This window comes from Archocentrus centrarchus, chromosome 3, assembly GCF_007364275.1.
Source record: "Archocentrus centrarchus isolate MPI-CPG fArcCen1 chromosome 3, fArcCen1, whole genome shotgun sequence".
Lineage (NCBI taxonomy): Eukaryota > Metazoa > Chordata > Actinopteri > Cichliformes > Cichlidae > Archocentrus > Archocentrus centrarchus.
In genome coordinates this window covers 9,361,577-9,375,975 of record NC_044348.1, presented here as the reverse complement: position 1 = coordinate 9,375,975, position 14,399 = coordinate 9,361,577, and the positions used below count along the sequence as shown (strand labels likewise).

At 41.6% G+C, this 14,399-nt stretch overlaps 1 protein-coding gene across 1 annotated transcript in view; it reads right to left on the bottom strand.

Moving 5' to 3' along the window:
• The window catches only part of pla2r1 (phospholipase A2 receptor 1), a 33,990-nt gene that overhangs the window by 6,987 nt on the left and 12,604 nt on the right, over nucleotides 1-14,399 (bottom strand). Inside the window, 11 exon segments of the mRNA XM_030726356.1 lie at nucleotides 147-281; nucleotides 404-584; nucleotides 2,954-3,189; nucleotides 3,464-3,605; nucleotides 6,128-6,267; nucleotides 6,405-6,522; nucleotides 11,371-11,507; nucleotides 11,586-11,689; nucleotides 12,743-12,807; nucleotides 13,702-13,847; nucleotides 13,850-13,861. Coding sequence (XP_030582216.1) covers nucleotides 147-281; nucleotides 404-584; nucleotides 2,954-3,189; nucleotides 3,464-3,605; nucleotides 6,128-6,267; nucleotides 6,405-6,522; nucleotides 11,371-11,507; nucleotides 11,586-11,689; nucleotides 12,743-12,807; nucleotides 13,702-13,847; nucleotides 13,850-13,861 — 1,416 coding nt within the window.

The following is a 14,399-nucleotide window of genomic DNA, read 5'->3' as shown; positions in this document are numbered from 1 at the left end:
GCATGCATTAAATATTTATTTAACATAAAATTTTTGTTTAAAATTGGCATCATTATTTACATATTAAAGAGATGCATAATTTAGAAAATTAAAAGATAACAGCTGCACAGGTAATGAATAAAAATCACATCTGATGAATATCTTACCTTGACTCCTGCAGTGCTCTCTTGACTTCTCAAAAGTAAGTTTCTCCACCACAGGCTCAAAGCTGTAACAACCATGTCCAAATTTCACCCATGTGGAGGGACATGCCGTCACATATGCGGTAAATGGTTTATTGCCTAGGGACAGCAGGAGAAGGCGGAAAATGGGTGTTTTCACACATTTTGCTGTGAATAACAGAAACCAAAAGCTGAAAAGATGCAATGCCGGGTGCACAGATTTTCACTGAAGTAGCACCGACTTGGCGGGGGAACATGACACAGGGCGCCCGGTAGCAGAGTTTCACAGTCAGCTCTCCGCCAGCCTCCATTCACATCCATGTACACACACTCGCCGAGCTCCAAGTCGTCATCATCATCGGAGGCGTCCCAGTGTGTGTACACTGTGTCGCTGCCATCTGACCACTGATAATTGATGCCACTCTGTCAGGAAGCACAGTCACAATGTGACAGTCATGAAGCTACATTTGTGGATGTCAATTTTTTGCATACAAAACAGTTTAATAAATACATTTAAATAGTAAGCTACTATTCCTGAATCCAGTGCTGGCATTCACATGGATAAACTATCAGTAGTCCTGGGTTTCAACCACTGTGTGAACTATGTATTTCTTCACACAGTATTTTACTGTATATTTTGCTGTATTAAAAAAAAGTCTCCCATATATTATACAGTATATAAGTACCAATAAACTTAAGTTAAGGAGATGCATGTTTCTGAGGGGTAATTTAACTACCGGAAGGTTTGAGTGGTTATTTTTTACTGACTGAAATTACAGAACAGAGTAGCTGGTTATGATATAGAAATTTTAAAAATGTAACAAAATACATAAAAGAGAGGCAGAGAAAAAAAAAAAAATCAGCTCCCCACACTTCCTATGTTCATCTGTCGCAATAGCCAGGATATTTCACAGTCTTTAGCGCGACTTAAATCTCTGACTGACAGGGAAGCACGCACCCACAAGATCTCTACATGGGCAAAAGTCCAACAGAAATCCCCTAAGAGACAAGTGAAACTAACAAAAGAAACACATTAGGTGATTAGGAGTCTATTTAAAGAATATTTTTGGAACTTAATGCACTTAACAAATAATTAAAAATCTTCACATTTTCCTTTTTAAATCTGATCGTTAAATCTCGCCAAGTGGTGAGAGAAGAAAAAAAAAAACTGCAAAAAAATAAAAAGATTAAACAGCCAATGTTTCTGGCCTAGATTATATAGTTGAGATGAACAGTGTCAGTGAAAAATAAAGTAGTATACAATAATCAAATCAAATCGGCTTCAAATGCCTTTACATCCCACATGGAGCCAAACCTTTTTTTTTTTTGGTAGAAACTTCTAAATGCCACTTCCCTTTGTCAGAAAAAGCCACTGTGTCCACAGTTCAACAGTACACTCTTTTTATAGTTAATTATGTTTGGTTGTTGAGTTTTTATCATTTTTATATTAAAATTATCTTAATTTTGAGCACAGTATGTTTGGGTTATTGTGTAATGAAAACAATGAACTGACTTAAGTTAGATTTCTGAAAAAAAGGAAATGACTAATAACATAAAGGGAACTTACTAAACATGAATATCGGAGGATATCAGGCAGTTGTTGTGTCTGAACTTTTCATATTGAGGTTTTGCAGGTAAGTGACCACAAAGCACATGACATTAACTTGATGTGTGTCACACAGGCCTAGGCATTGGTCTGCAACAATCTGCCATCCAAAGGACGTGAGGGAAATATGAGTATTCCCCAACTAGTTGCAAGTGGTTGCTGGACGTTGATGGCAGTTGCTGGGAAAATGATTGCTAAAGATCTACAAGCCTGTTCAGTGATGCGCTGACAACCACTGGTCACTAGGGGAAAAAAGGTATTCGCTTGGCAGAAACCTCCTTGCCATTGCTTTGGTTGCTAGCATATTGCTGCGGTTGTAGTTTGAATGGAAGAGACGGGCTTGTCAAGAAACACTGACCAGCTACTCTCTGAGCTGTAGTGAAGCTGTGAAAAGTGTAACACAAACCAGAAACAGGGACCATTTGCCTTCAGGTTGGCTGCAGTGCTGAGGCACAGCTTTTATTTGAAGGCAAAGCTTCTCCATTTTCAGTCTGTCTCACACTTTTTCAAGTGTTACTACCACTCGGCTAGCAAATAACATGAAAACATGAAAAACAGCAGTATAAAAAATGTATGTCTAAGGGCAGCATGATCCTGTATGAAGATGACAGCACTGACAAAGACAGTGCCAATGGGTGATATCATGGTGGCTACATCCACATTCTACATACAGTCTTTGGTTTTTCGTCTTCATGCTAACCACCTGCATATAATGGACTAGTTCTTACATAGCACTTTTCTACTCTATCTGAGCACTCAAAGCACTTATACAACACGTTTACATTCACTCATTCATACAAGCACTTCCACGTGTAACTAAGCTAAGTGCTTTTATTGTCTAACATTCACACACACTCATACTCCAACACTTGCATCGGAGAGCAACTTGGGGTTCAGTATCTTGCCCAAGGATACTTTGGCATGCAGCCTGGAGCAGCCAGGAACTGAACCGCCAACCTTCCGAATGGTAGGTGACCTGCGCTAGCTCCTGAGCTACAGCCACCCCACCCACAGTAATCAAGAGAGGTACTTTGGTAATGGTACCAGTCTGCATATGTCCAAAGAGTATTTGTTTAAAGATACACACACAACTCACAAAAACATCTCTCTGACACAAACATACAGTACACAAACACACTGCAGAGGTATATGGCACATAATGCATGAGAAGATAGAAGGTACATACATCTAGACTGTATAGTCCAATCCAGTGTGGGGTTCCCAATCTATTGACAAGGAAAGTAAGGAAAGCCTGGTGGTAGGCATCTGTAACGCTCACTAGGTCAGAATCATGGTCTATGCACTTATTCATCGCGTCGTACCAACTCATGTTGCCAGACACAACCTTGTAGCTGCGGCTCCTGTCCTCAATATTTTCAGGGAGAGGGTGGTGATATGAGTGGGGGGGGGGTTTGGATGGATCTGTAACAAAAAAGCAGGGAGTGTGGGGAGAACATAGGGTGCACTGAGTGTTGGAAAAATGATCTCTGAGGTTCTCAGAAATAATGCCTGAAGAAGGCAAATTTTCTTTTGATGTCCACACAGACTACATCATGACTGCATAAAATACCATTTAATATCTAAGAGTGAGGGTTTTTCAGCACATCTGTCTTTTTCTATAGCTGTCAATTCAGAGAAGCAATGGAGGACACTGTAAAAACAAAAAACTAAGATAAAGAACCTGAGGGAGTCTTACCTTGAGGTTTTTGACATACAAAGCCATACCCGCTCTCGCTGCACTTCTCATCGTACCACTTCCCTGTCAGGTGGGAGTTGTGGTTGTTGGACAGAACAGTACATTGAGGCTCATCATTATATCCATGGAGCCACGTGTCTTCCTGAGAATTAATAAAGAACATAAGTGCTCACAAATACACACAAACCTCTGACAACAACATATTAGCCATTTTGTTGTTCTTTTTCTGGTTGCTCCATTTAGGGGGTAAACACAGTGGATCATCTGCCTCCATCTCCACCTATCCCTAGCATCCATCTCTGTCACACCAACCTTCTGCATGTCCTCCTTCACTACATCCTGAATCTTTCTATGTTTTTTAACTTCCTGCCTGGCGCTTATAATCAACATCCTTGTCCAGTGCAATTCCACTATCCTCTTCTGCACATCTCTGCTTCTCTAAACCTGAAGCTGTCCCTCTGATGTTACTCATTTCTAAACCTGTTCCATCCGGGTCACTCCCACAGAATTCTTAAACAACTTCAGCTCTGCCACCCTCCAGCTCCACCTTGTATCTTTTTGTCAGTGCCACTGTCTTTCAAACCATACACCATAGCAGGTCCCACTATTATTGGAAACCCTCCTTGCCGCAATCTTTATGTCATAAATCACCCTCGACACTTGTCTCCACTCACTCCATTCTGCCTGCACTCACTCTTCTTCACCTCTCTCATGCACTGGCTGTTGTTTTGGATGGTTGACCCCATATCTTTAAACTCATTCATCTCACCACCTTACAGCTTCGTTGTTACACCTGTCTCCATCTCATTCACATACGTTTTTGTCAGGCTTCTACTGACTTCATTCCTATTATCTCAGAGCGTACCTCCCCCTCTCCAAGCATATACTTTCTCAAGATCCACAAAGATAAGTGCAACTCCTTCTGACCTCTATACTTCTCCATCAACACTCTCGAAGCAAACATCACATCTGTAGTGGCTCGTTTTCTAAGCATAAAGCCATACTGCTGCTCACTGATCATCACCTCTCTTCTTAGCCTAGCTTCAACAACTCTTTTCAAATATCTTCATGGTATGGCTCAGCAACATTATCCCTCTGTAGTTGCTATAGCTCTGAACATCATCCTTGTTCTTGAAAAATTGGTCCTAGTATACTTCTCAGTCCTCAGGCACCTGACCTTTCTCCTATACATCTCCATACCTCCACAGGTACACTATATTGCCCCAAATATTTGCTCATCTTCCTTCACACATATGAACTTGAGTCACATCCCATTCTTGATCCATGGATTTAATATGATGCTGCCCACCTTCGCAGCTATAACAGCTTCAACTCTTCTGAGAAGTTTTACTCAAGGTTTGGAGGGTATTTATGGGAATTTTTGAACATTCTTCCAGAAGCGCATTTGTGAGGTGGAGACACTGATGTTGGACGAGAAGGTCTGGCTCACAGTTACCGCTCTCATTCATCCCAAGGTGTTCTATCAGGTTGAGGCCAGTCAAGTTCTTCCACACCAAATTCACTCATCCATGTCTTTATGGTCCTACATTGTGCGCTGTGTGCAGTCATGTTGGAACAGGAAGGGGCCATCCCCAACTGTTCCCACAAAGTTGGGAGCATGAAATTGTCCAAAATGTCTTGGTATGCTGAAGCATTAAGAGTTCTTTTCACTGGAACTAAGGGGCCGAGCCCCAACTCCTGAAAAACAACCCCACACCAATAACCCCCCCCTCCACCAAACTTCACACTTGGCACAGTGCAGTCAGAACAAGTACCGTTCTCCTGACAACCACCAACCCAGACTTGTCCATCACATTGCCAGATGGAGAAGCATGATTCATCACTCCAGAGAACACGTCTCCACTGCTCTAAAGTCCAGTGGTGACGTGCTTAACACCACTGAATCCACCGCTTTGCATTGCACTTGGTGATGTAAGGCTTGGATGCACCTGCTTGCCGTGACCTATTCCATGAAGCTCTCTACACACTGTTCTTGAGCTAATTTGAAGGCCACATGAAGTTTGGAGGTCTGTAGTGATTGACTTTGCAGAAAGTTGGTTCTGTGCCCTATGGGCCTCAGCATCCACTGACCTCGCTCTGTGATTTTACATGGCCTACCACTTCACGACTGAGTTGCTGTCATTCCCAGTTGCTTCCACTTTGTTATAATACCACTAACAGTTGACTGTGGAATATTTATTAGGAAGAAAATTTCACAACTGGACTTGTTGCACAGGTGGCATCCTAATCACAGTACAACGCTGGAATTCGCTGAGTTCCTGAGAGTGACCCATTCTTTCACTAATATTTGTAGAGAAGCAGTCTGCATGCCTAGGTGCTTGGTTTATACACCTGTGACCATGGAAGGGACTGGAAAACCTGGATTCAATTATTTGATGGTTAAATGAAAACTTTTGGGAAATATAGTGTATGTTTTCTGGACCAAGTGCCTTTCCACTCTTCATTCACTTCATAACTGCTCTCACTTCCTGATTTACTGTCATCATCCATCATCCACTATTTCTCATTAATCAGCATGTCAAAGTATTTTCTTCCACCATCTCAGCACAGTGTCTTCACCCGTCACTCAGTAGTACATAAGACGAATAGGCTAGCAGTTCTAGCAGTTAGTAAGTGAATCGACAAATATTTATTAATGCTTACATTGAAAGAGTTCTTTGGTTCTACTGGAGACCAGTTGGTGTAGCTGACTCGTCTCCCATTGGTCCATTTCATGGTGTCCTCATCCCGCAGGCCAATCCACACACCTACAGAGCTTCCCTGGAGAAACATGGTGATGAAGGCTACAGAAATAATGATATGACAGAAGGGGGGGGGGGGGGGGGGTGGGGGGGGGTTAGAATAAAGCCGTTTGTCTTGTCAGGCAGTGATTGTGAAGTGAATCATCATCACATGGTTGTACAATTCATTTAGACTCTACCTTGTTCAATCTCATCTTCTATAGCGACTAGCGAACCTTGAAAAGAAGAGCAGATGGACTGGGCGTCTTTCCAACTCTTTCCCTCCTTTGGACTGCCAGGGAGGTGCAGCAGGAGACACTGCCAACATACACACACACACACACACACACACACACACACACACACACACACACACACACACACACACACACACACACACACACACAGACACACACACACATCCCACACAAAACATGAATATCACATTGTGAAATGTAAATCAGTATTCCCAGATCACCAACAGAACTCTTGTTTTGAATGTTCAGGATTCAAGATACAGAAGTCAAAGCATGTAGGAGGAGGAGGAGGAGGAGGAGGTACTGTAACCAGAATCTAACTGGTTACCAAAAGGTAAAGTTTCAGCAACAAGAGCTCTGCTTTTGATAAAATTTGAGAGAAATATGGTCATGTTACACAGGGAAACGACAGCGTCTCTGTCACAGAGCTTGAAAACTTACACAATGTATTTAAAACCAGTACGGTGTTTCCTAGTGATCAAGAAGTTTAAGGACCATTAACTATGAACAAAGAAGTTGAGTCTAATTGTTATTCTTATGTTTTCCTCCCTTTATTTTCTGCCAAAAGTCTACAGTACTCTGCAGAAGTCTTGAGCCACTATAATTTTTAAAAATATTTTCCACAATAATGGGAAATAGGTGCAGCATTTTGTTAAAACATGCGCAAATATAAACAAAGAATATAAGGCAAAAACAGAGTTTGTACAAAGCTAACAAGCTTGAAAGTCAATATTTGGTGTGACCACCTTTATTCTTCGATGCAGCCTGAACTCTCTGAGGCAGCTTTCTTCTCATTTCTTTAAGTAGTCTTGAGGAATAGTTCTCCAGGCTTCTTGAAGGACAAAGCTCTTCTTTGGCTGCTGGCTGCCTTTTGTTCTGTTCTCTGTCAAGATGATCCCACACTGCTTCTGTAATGTTGAGGTCTGGGTTCTGGGGAGGCCAATCCATGACTGATAGTGTTCCATTGTGTGTTTTTCTGTTCAACTATGTTTTTCATGCAGTGGCAGTGTGTTCGGATCATTGTCATGCTGAAAAATGAAGCCGTTGCTAATCACACTCGTTCTAGATGGCATTACATGGTGGATCAAAATCTGATGGTACTTTTCTGTGTTCATAATCCCTAATGTATGTATGTATGTAAAATTCCATCAAATTTGACAAGATCTCCAACACCACTGGCTGAAATGCAGCCCCAAAACCCTGACAGAGCCTCCACTGTGTTTTACAGATGGTTATAGACACCCACTGTTGTACTGCCCTCCTTTCCTCTTCCTGTCATGGTCCTGGGTCTAGGACCCAGCGTTTCTTTGACTGCTGAGTTCTGATTATCATTGTTTATACACTGCTCAAAAAAATAAAGGGAACACTCAAATAACACATCCTAGATCTGAATGAATAAAATATTCTCATTGAATACTTTGTTCTGTACAAAGTTGAATGTGCTGACAACAAAATCACACAAAAATCATCAATGGAAATCAAATTTATTAACAATGGAGGCCTGGATTTGGAATCACACACAAAATTAAAGTGGAAAAACACACTACAGGCTGATCCAACTTTGATGTAATGTCCTTAAAACAAGTCAAAATGAGGCTCAGTATTCTGTGTGGCCTCCACGTGCCTGTATGACCTCCCTACAACGCCTGGGCATGCTCCTGCTCCTGATGAGGTGGCGGATGGTCTCCTGAGGGATCTCCTCCCAGACCTGGATTAAAACATCCGCCAACTCCTGGACAGTCTGTGGTGAAATGTGACGCTGGTGGATGGAGCGAGATATGATGTCCCAGATGTGCTCAATCAGATTCAGGTCTGGGGAATTGGTGGGCCAGTCCATAGCTTCAATGCCTTCATCTTGCAGGAACTGCTGCCACACTCCAGCCACATGAGGTCTAGCATTGTCCTGCATTAGGAGGAACCCAGGGCCAACCACACCAGCATATGGTCTCACAAGGGGTCTGAGGATCTCATCTCAGTACCTCATGCTACTTCTGGCGAGCACATGGAGGGCTGTGCGGCCCTCCAAAGAAATGCCACCCCACACCATTACTGACCCACTGCCAAACCGGTCATGCTGAAGGATGTTTGCAGGCAGCAGATCGCTCTCCACGGCATCCCCAGACTCTGTCTCCTGGTAGCGCCTCCAGCCTCTGGACACTATGGTGACAGACACAGCAACCTTCTTGCCACAGCTCGCATTGATGTGCCATCCTGGATAAGCTGCACAACCTGAGCCACTTGTGTGGGTTGTAGAGTCCGTCTCATGCTACCACGAGTGTGAAAGCACCACCAACATTCAAAAGTGACCAAAACATCAGCCAGAAAGCATAGGTACTGAGAAGTGGTCTGTGGTCCCCACCTGCAGAACCACTCCTTTATTGAGTGTGTCTTGCTAATAGCCATAATTCCACCTGTTGTGTCTATTCCATTTGCACAACAGCATGTGAAATTGATTGCCAATCAGTGTTGCTTCCTAAGTGGACAGTTTGATTTCACAGAAGTTTGATTTACTTGGAGTTATATGTGTGTTTAGTGTTCCCTTATTTTTTTGAGCAGTGTTATCTAGTTTTGTTTGCTGTTCATTTGCCAACTTTGTGGATTTCCTTCACATTTATTCCCTGTTACAGCTGTTCCTGTTTGTACTCTTAGTTTAGTTTTTAGCTGTCCTTAGTTATAGCTCTCTGCCTTCCTGTGTTCCCCTCTTTAGTTATTTCATGTTTATTACCTCTGCCAAGGAGGTTTATGTTTTCGGTCGAGTTGGTTGGTTTGTCTGTTTGTCTGTCTGTTTGTTTGTTTGTATGTCAGCAGGTTACTCCAAAAGTTATGACGGATTTCTATAAGATTTTGTGGAGTGGTTGGAAATGACAAGAGGAAGAAGTGATTAAATTTTGGCGGTGATCCGGATCACGATCTGGATCCAGGAATTTTTTTAAGGATTCTTCACTATTGCGGGATAGGGGGTCATTGTTGTTTGGGAAAGATGAAAGATTATTTCACAGTATTTAGATACACGTATTACAGCGTCAGTGACCTTGGCGGAGGTTTGCGCTCTCTGAGTGCTTCTAGTTTTTAGTAACCTTTGTCATGTGTGTTCTGTGTTCAAGTTTACTTCCCCCCGCCTCATTATGCTCACAGTTTATGCTGTACACCCCACCCCTTACCTCTCCCCTCATTATCAAGTCTGTATTTATTGTCTCTGTCTCCCTGTATTCTACATTAGCTGTATGTTTCTAGCCTCTGCATTCCCAGTGTTTCCAGGCCTAACTGGTTCAGTATTTCCCAGCTTGCTCTTTGGTTTTGTATCTTCTGAGCTTTCCCTACATTAAAGAGCTATTTGAGTTTGATTCCTGTCTCCACCATCCTGCATTTGGGTCCAACTTTGTGTGGTACACAGTTGAAACATGACACCTCCATAGATATTTATGACATTTTAAACAAAAAATTTTATATCTAGATTCACCACTCCATAGGCTCTGGTGCCACTGATTTTCAGTCAGTTCTTGTGTAATTTGGCATACCTCAGCCTTTTTTCTGAGTTTCCCTTCCTTAAGAATGGCTTCTTGACAGTCACCCTTCCACTGACACCATTTCTGATGAGGCTTCAGTGAAGAGCAGATGATCATCTAAGGTTCTTTTATTTCCAAATATGGTTTTAATGCTGCCAACAATCAACATCATTTAAATCCAATCACTTTTTTAAAAGTAATTTAGATCGATCAGATGACACTGCTTCATGTGAACCAGAAACAGCTGGTTTATGTGATGTTAATGCAGCTTGAGTGCTGCCAGCGGGGAGGCTGTTCCAAAGTTGACAACATAACCGCCCAGAAACAGTGAATGGAAACACAAACATCCTTCTTTAACCTCAAAGGCAGCTGGGAATTTAGAGGAAGCACACAGAGTAAAATGAATCACTTTTTGAACATTTGTACTACATAATAATAATGCAGTAACAGTGTGCAATAACATATGATGCATAGATTGTCAACAGATGCCAACTTTTTACTTTCCAACACACTAACCCAGTTTATTGCCAAGAAATACTGTTCTATATACTGTACGTTAAACTTGGAAAACACTGTACAGTTACGGATCGCTGAGGTGACTGTACTGGCAGATTGCCTGGTTCCTCTGTGATTAGGGTGGTGACAGCTGGTGTGCTTTCAGAGGCGGTAACTGCCAAAGCAGATGATTTACTGTGGTGAGCTTCTACTGCTTCCTGTCTTTCACGTTCCTTGAAGCAGCTTTTACTTGCGATTCGAGGGTGTTTATGCTATTTGTGGGAAAAACCTGTAAACATTTGGTTTTATTCACCCCTTATAACCAGCAGCATCTGTGAGCTCGTTTAGTCAACTAAATGCATCAAATGCATTGGTTGAGAAGTGACCAGAGCACAGCTGCAGGTCTCTGGGAAGCTGTCTTTGTTTGAAAGTATTCACCCTCTCCCCTCTGTGAAAAGGGGAAAGACTTTTCTCACTTCTCGTTTGCTTTTGACTGGAAATTGTGACCAAATGGAGTGAAGTGAGGCAACTTTGTAACGTTCATTAGGCAATTATTGTGTGGAAGTTTGGTTAAATTCTGACCAATACCATAGGAGGAGTAGTGGATGGACGCCTTGCCATGATGTGAGCTCATTAGACCTTTGGTGGGATTACACCATATTTTTTGGTACAATATAGCACAAAATTCTTATATAGAGAGTAAATTATAGTTGCTGACAACCACATCAATACACAGTTACATGCACACACATTATAAACTGCTGCTATTAAAGCTACGTCAACTTAACAAGCTCTAAAAAGGTGCAAACATTCTCCAATCAAAACTTCACCAGATAACGAGACTTTCAGTGGTGTTATTTGTATTTGAGTGCATGTGTGCATATGGGTAAAAAAGTGTTTATCTGAACCTTGTGTCCAAAGTATAGCCATTTCTCTGGGCATCCTCCAATGTAGTGCGGTTCCCTGGGGGTCTCCACCACAGACACAGTCCTTCTCTTGCACACGTATCCATGCAGATCACTGCATTTGCTCGTCGACCACTTCCCTGCAACGTATCAAGCAGATCTCAACGCTGGCACGAGCGAACAAATGAGTGTGAGCGCTTCCATGTGCACGAGTTTACCTGATGTAGAAGACATGGTGACACACAACCCATTTTTCCTAAGACTGCTACCAAATGTCCCTTCAGCAAAGTTCTGAAAGTCTACTGTAGACTTGTCGCTCCACCTGCAACATTAAAAAAAAAAAAAGTTTTAAAAATTTTTGTTTTTTAATGAGAATTGTACAGCCAAGAGCGTTCTTGCATTAATGACACCATCTCTCACTGGCTCTAACCTTCACCTCAATACCTGTGACTGAGAGGGTTCACTGCTGGTGTTTTCATACTTAACCCGTTGGCTGCAAGTTTAACAGTAACAACTGTTACAGCCAATGAGTAAACACAATCATGATTATATAAGTGGATTAGATTATATTAGATTAGCCCATGACAAACTGTACTGAACCACCACACCTCAAACTCCTGTAGTTGCAACTGTGAGCCTTCATATTAGTCAAGTTCCAGCTAAATAATGCACAAATTTTAACCCAAACACCACTAAAACTGTAAAAAAAAAGAAAATGCAGTACTGCTATATGAATACTAGAATTTTACCACATTGAGACAACAACTTAAAGAGATGATGCTGGTGCCGATGGAAATCTGGGAAAAGTTACCGTCTCCTTGTGAAACCACACAGATGATTTCACAGCTCTCGTCTCTTTATTGGAGGCTTAAATGATGCACTGTGTGCTGTGTGTTTTAAATCTACTTTATAGATTTACTTTATTTCTGTCTACTGCACTTGTCCACAATTCTTTTTATTCACTTTTCAAATATTTTGCCATATTGTGACTTTTCTAATTTCTGCTTAAGTTTTATTTGTTTGTGTAGAAGTGTAGGTAGGGTTTGAGTTTTAAATCTTTCACTCATATTATGTTTATCCCACTTTAAACATCAGTTGTTTATACTGCTGTTCCCTCAGCACCTTAGGCCCATTTCACCAAGCGTGCAACAGTTTGCAAAATGAGATCATTTCCTTTTGCACACAAGTTTCATTAACTGAAACAAACCACCACACCTTCAAAGCATGCACACGTGCTCGATAGACCTGCAAGACACAAATTTACATGAAATTTGTGTCATGTTTGACAGTCATTTTACAAACACCATTAGCACTTCTTCACTCGCAATAATATTAGTAACAGAAACAGAAAACAAGCTCCAAAACACACACACACCTGACCTCCTCTCCAGGCTGTCCAATGGACAGGCCAATCCACCAGTCAGTCGGGCCCAGCGAGAGCTGAAGAGACACGGTAAACAGAAAATAGATGACAAAGAAAACTTGCAAGCCATCCCTCACGAGGCCCGGAAGATCAGCTTTTCAGAGCTTCTGACATGAGCAGCCTTCCAGGCACCCTCCTTGGCCCGTGCTTTGCCCCTTTCATCGCCTGTTTTGTTCCCATTATTCTCTCACAAGCCTTGACACCACAAGAGACTTCTTTAGTCCGATCCAAAGGCTGCTACCAAAAAAAAAGCAGCCATTTTGGGGGCACTCAAGCATTAAAGTGTCCACACATGAGGTGCATTTTAACTTTTCTGTGTGGGTCTGTATACACTTGAGTTTGTAAGTCCATTGTGTGCACACTTGTCGGCCACTGTGTTCGTGAAGTGTTTAAAGAATGGATCTAGTGGGCTACTGAATGGACACAAACCTCTGTGATTAAGTACATTCCTTTGGCTTGTCTGGATGTCTGAAAACAAAAAAGCCTCAAAAGGTCCTGAATTCACTGAAATTGCTGCAATTAGGTGGCAGGATTATTCAGCTGGACCACTAATCCTTGGAATAATAGTGTTTAACACTAGAAATTACTTAATCTTAAAGAAATACAAACTCGTTTGTTTTGAGTTTCATTCATTTGTGTTTTCTTAATTTGGTCTGTCTTAAGTTTTCTTACATTAGTCTTAAATTAATCTTTCACAGAACAGGTCAAATATTGTTGTCAAATATTGTGAAATATTGTTTTAAAATATTATTTATAATATTATAAATAACATTTTAAACAATATTTCAACTGATATTCTGGAAATAAATCATGTTACCACCTCAAAGTGATTCTAAAATCTTATTTTATCTCTGTGTAACAAGTGGAATTTCACAGATTGTGAATTTAAAGCTGAATCAAAAGCAACAGACCCGTCGCAAGCGTTCCTTCACAAAGTGAAGCTCCTCTTTGGAGTGAATGGACAGCAGGTAGGCTCCCATCATCTGACAGGCCAGAGAGACAGCGTGCCAGTCAAAGGGCTGCTTGGCCAGCAGGTACTCAGCTCCATGGTAAAACACCAGGGCTCGCTCTCTGTGGCGAGAAACAGGACACAATTTCAAGTATTAAAATGGGTCTATATACAGAAGGAAAAGGAAAATGCATTTGTGGGTTAAGCAGCAGAGTTGAGTATGTGGTTTGTTCCCATGAAAACTTGCCAAACTCTTGTTTGAGCTTCTGGTACCCCAGGTGCTGACAGTCAGGCTTGTCATCATTGCAGGCAATCAAAAATGCCTGTAGTCCTGACCTCAACCTCAACTCTGCTGCTCAACCCACAAATGCATTTTCCTTACAAATGTGGCACCATTTAAGAGGAAATAACAGGCTCTCCAACAGTATAAGATTTGTTACTTTGTTAAAACAAAGAAATTATTGACCGAACACAAATTTCCTTACTTTTGTGCTAAGTTTATATAGCTGTATTTACATATTTTGCTGACTGACTGTTGAGTTAAACACATTTTAATGACTGAAACAATGTTGCTGCAGACAAACTCCTGGCTGTGACACAAACACAGAAATGTGGAGTCCTGGAAGATTTTTCAGTGAGATCAAAATACTGGCAGCAGGC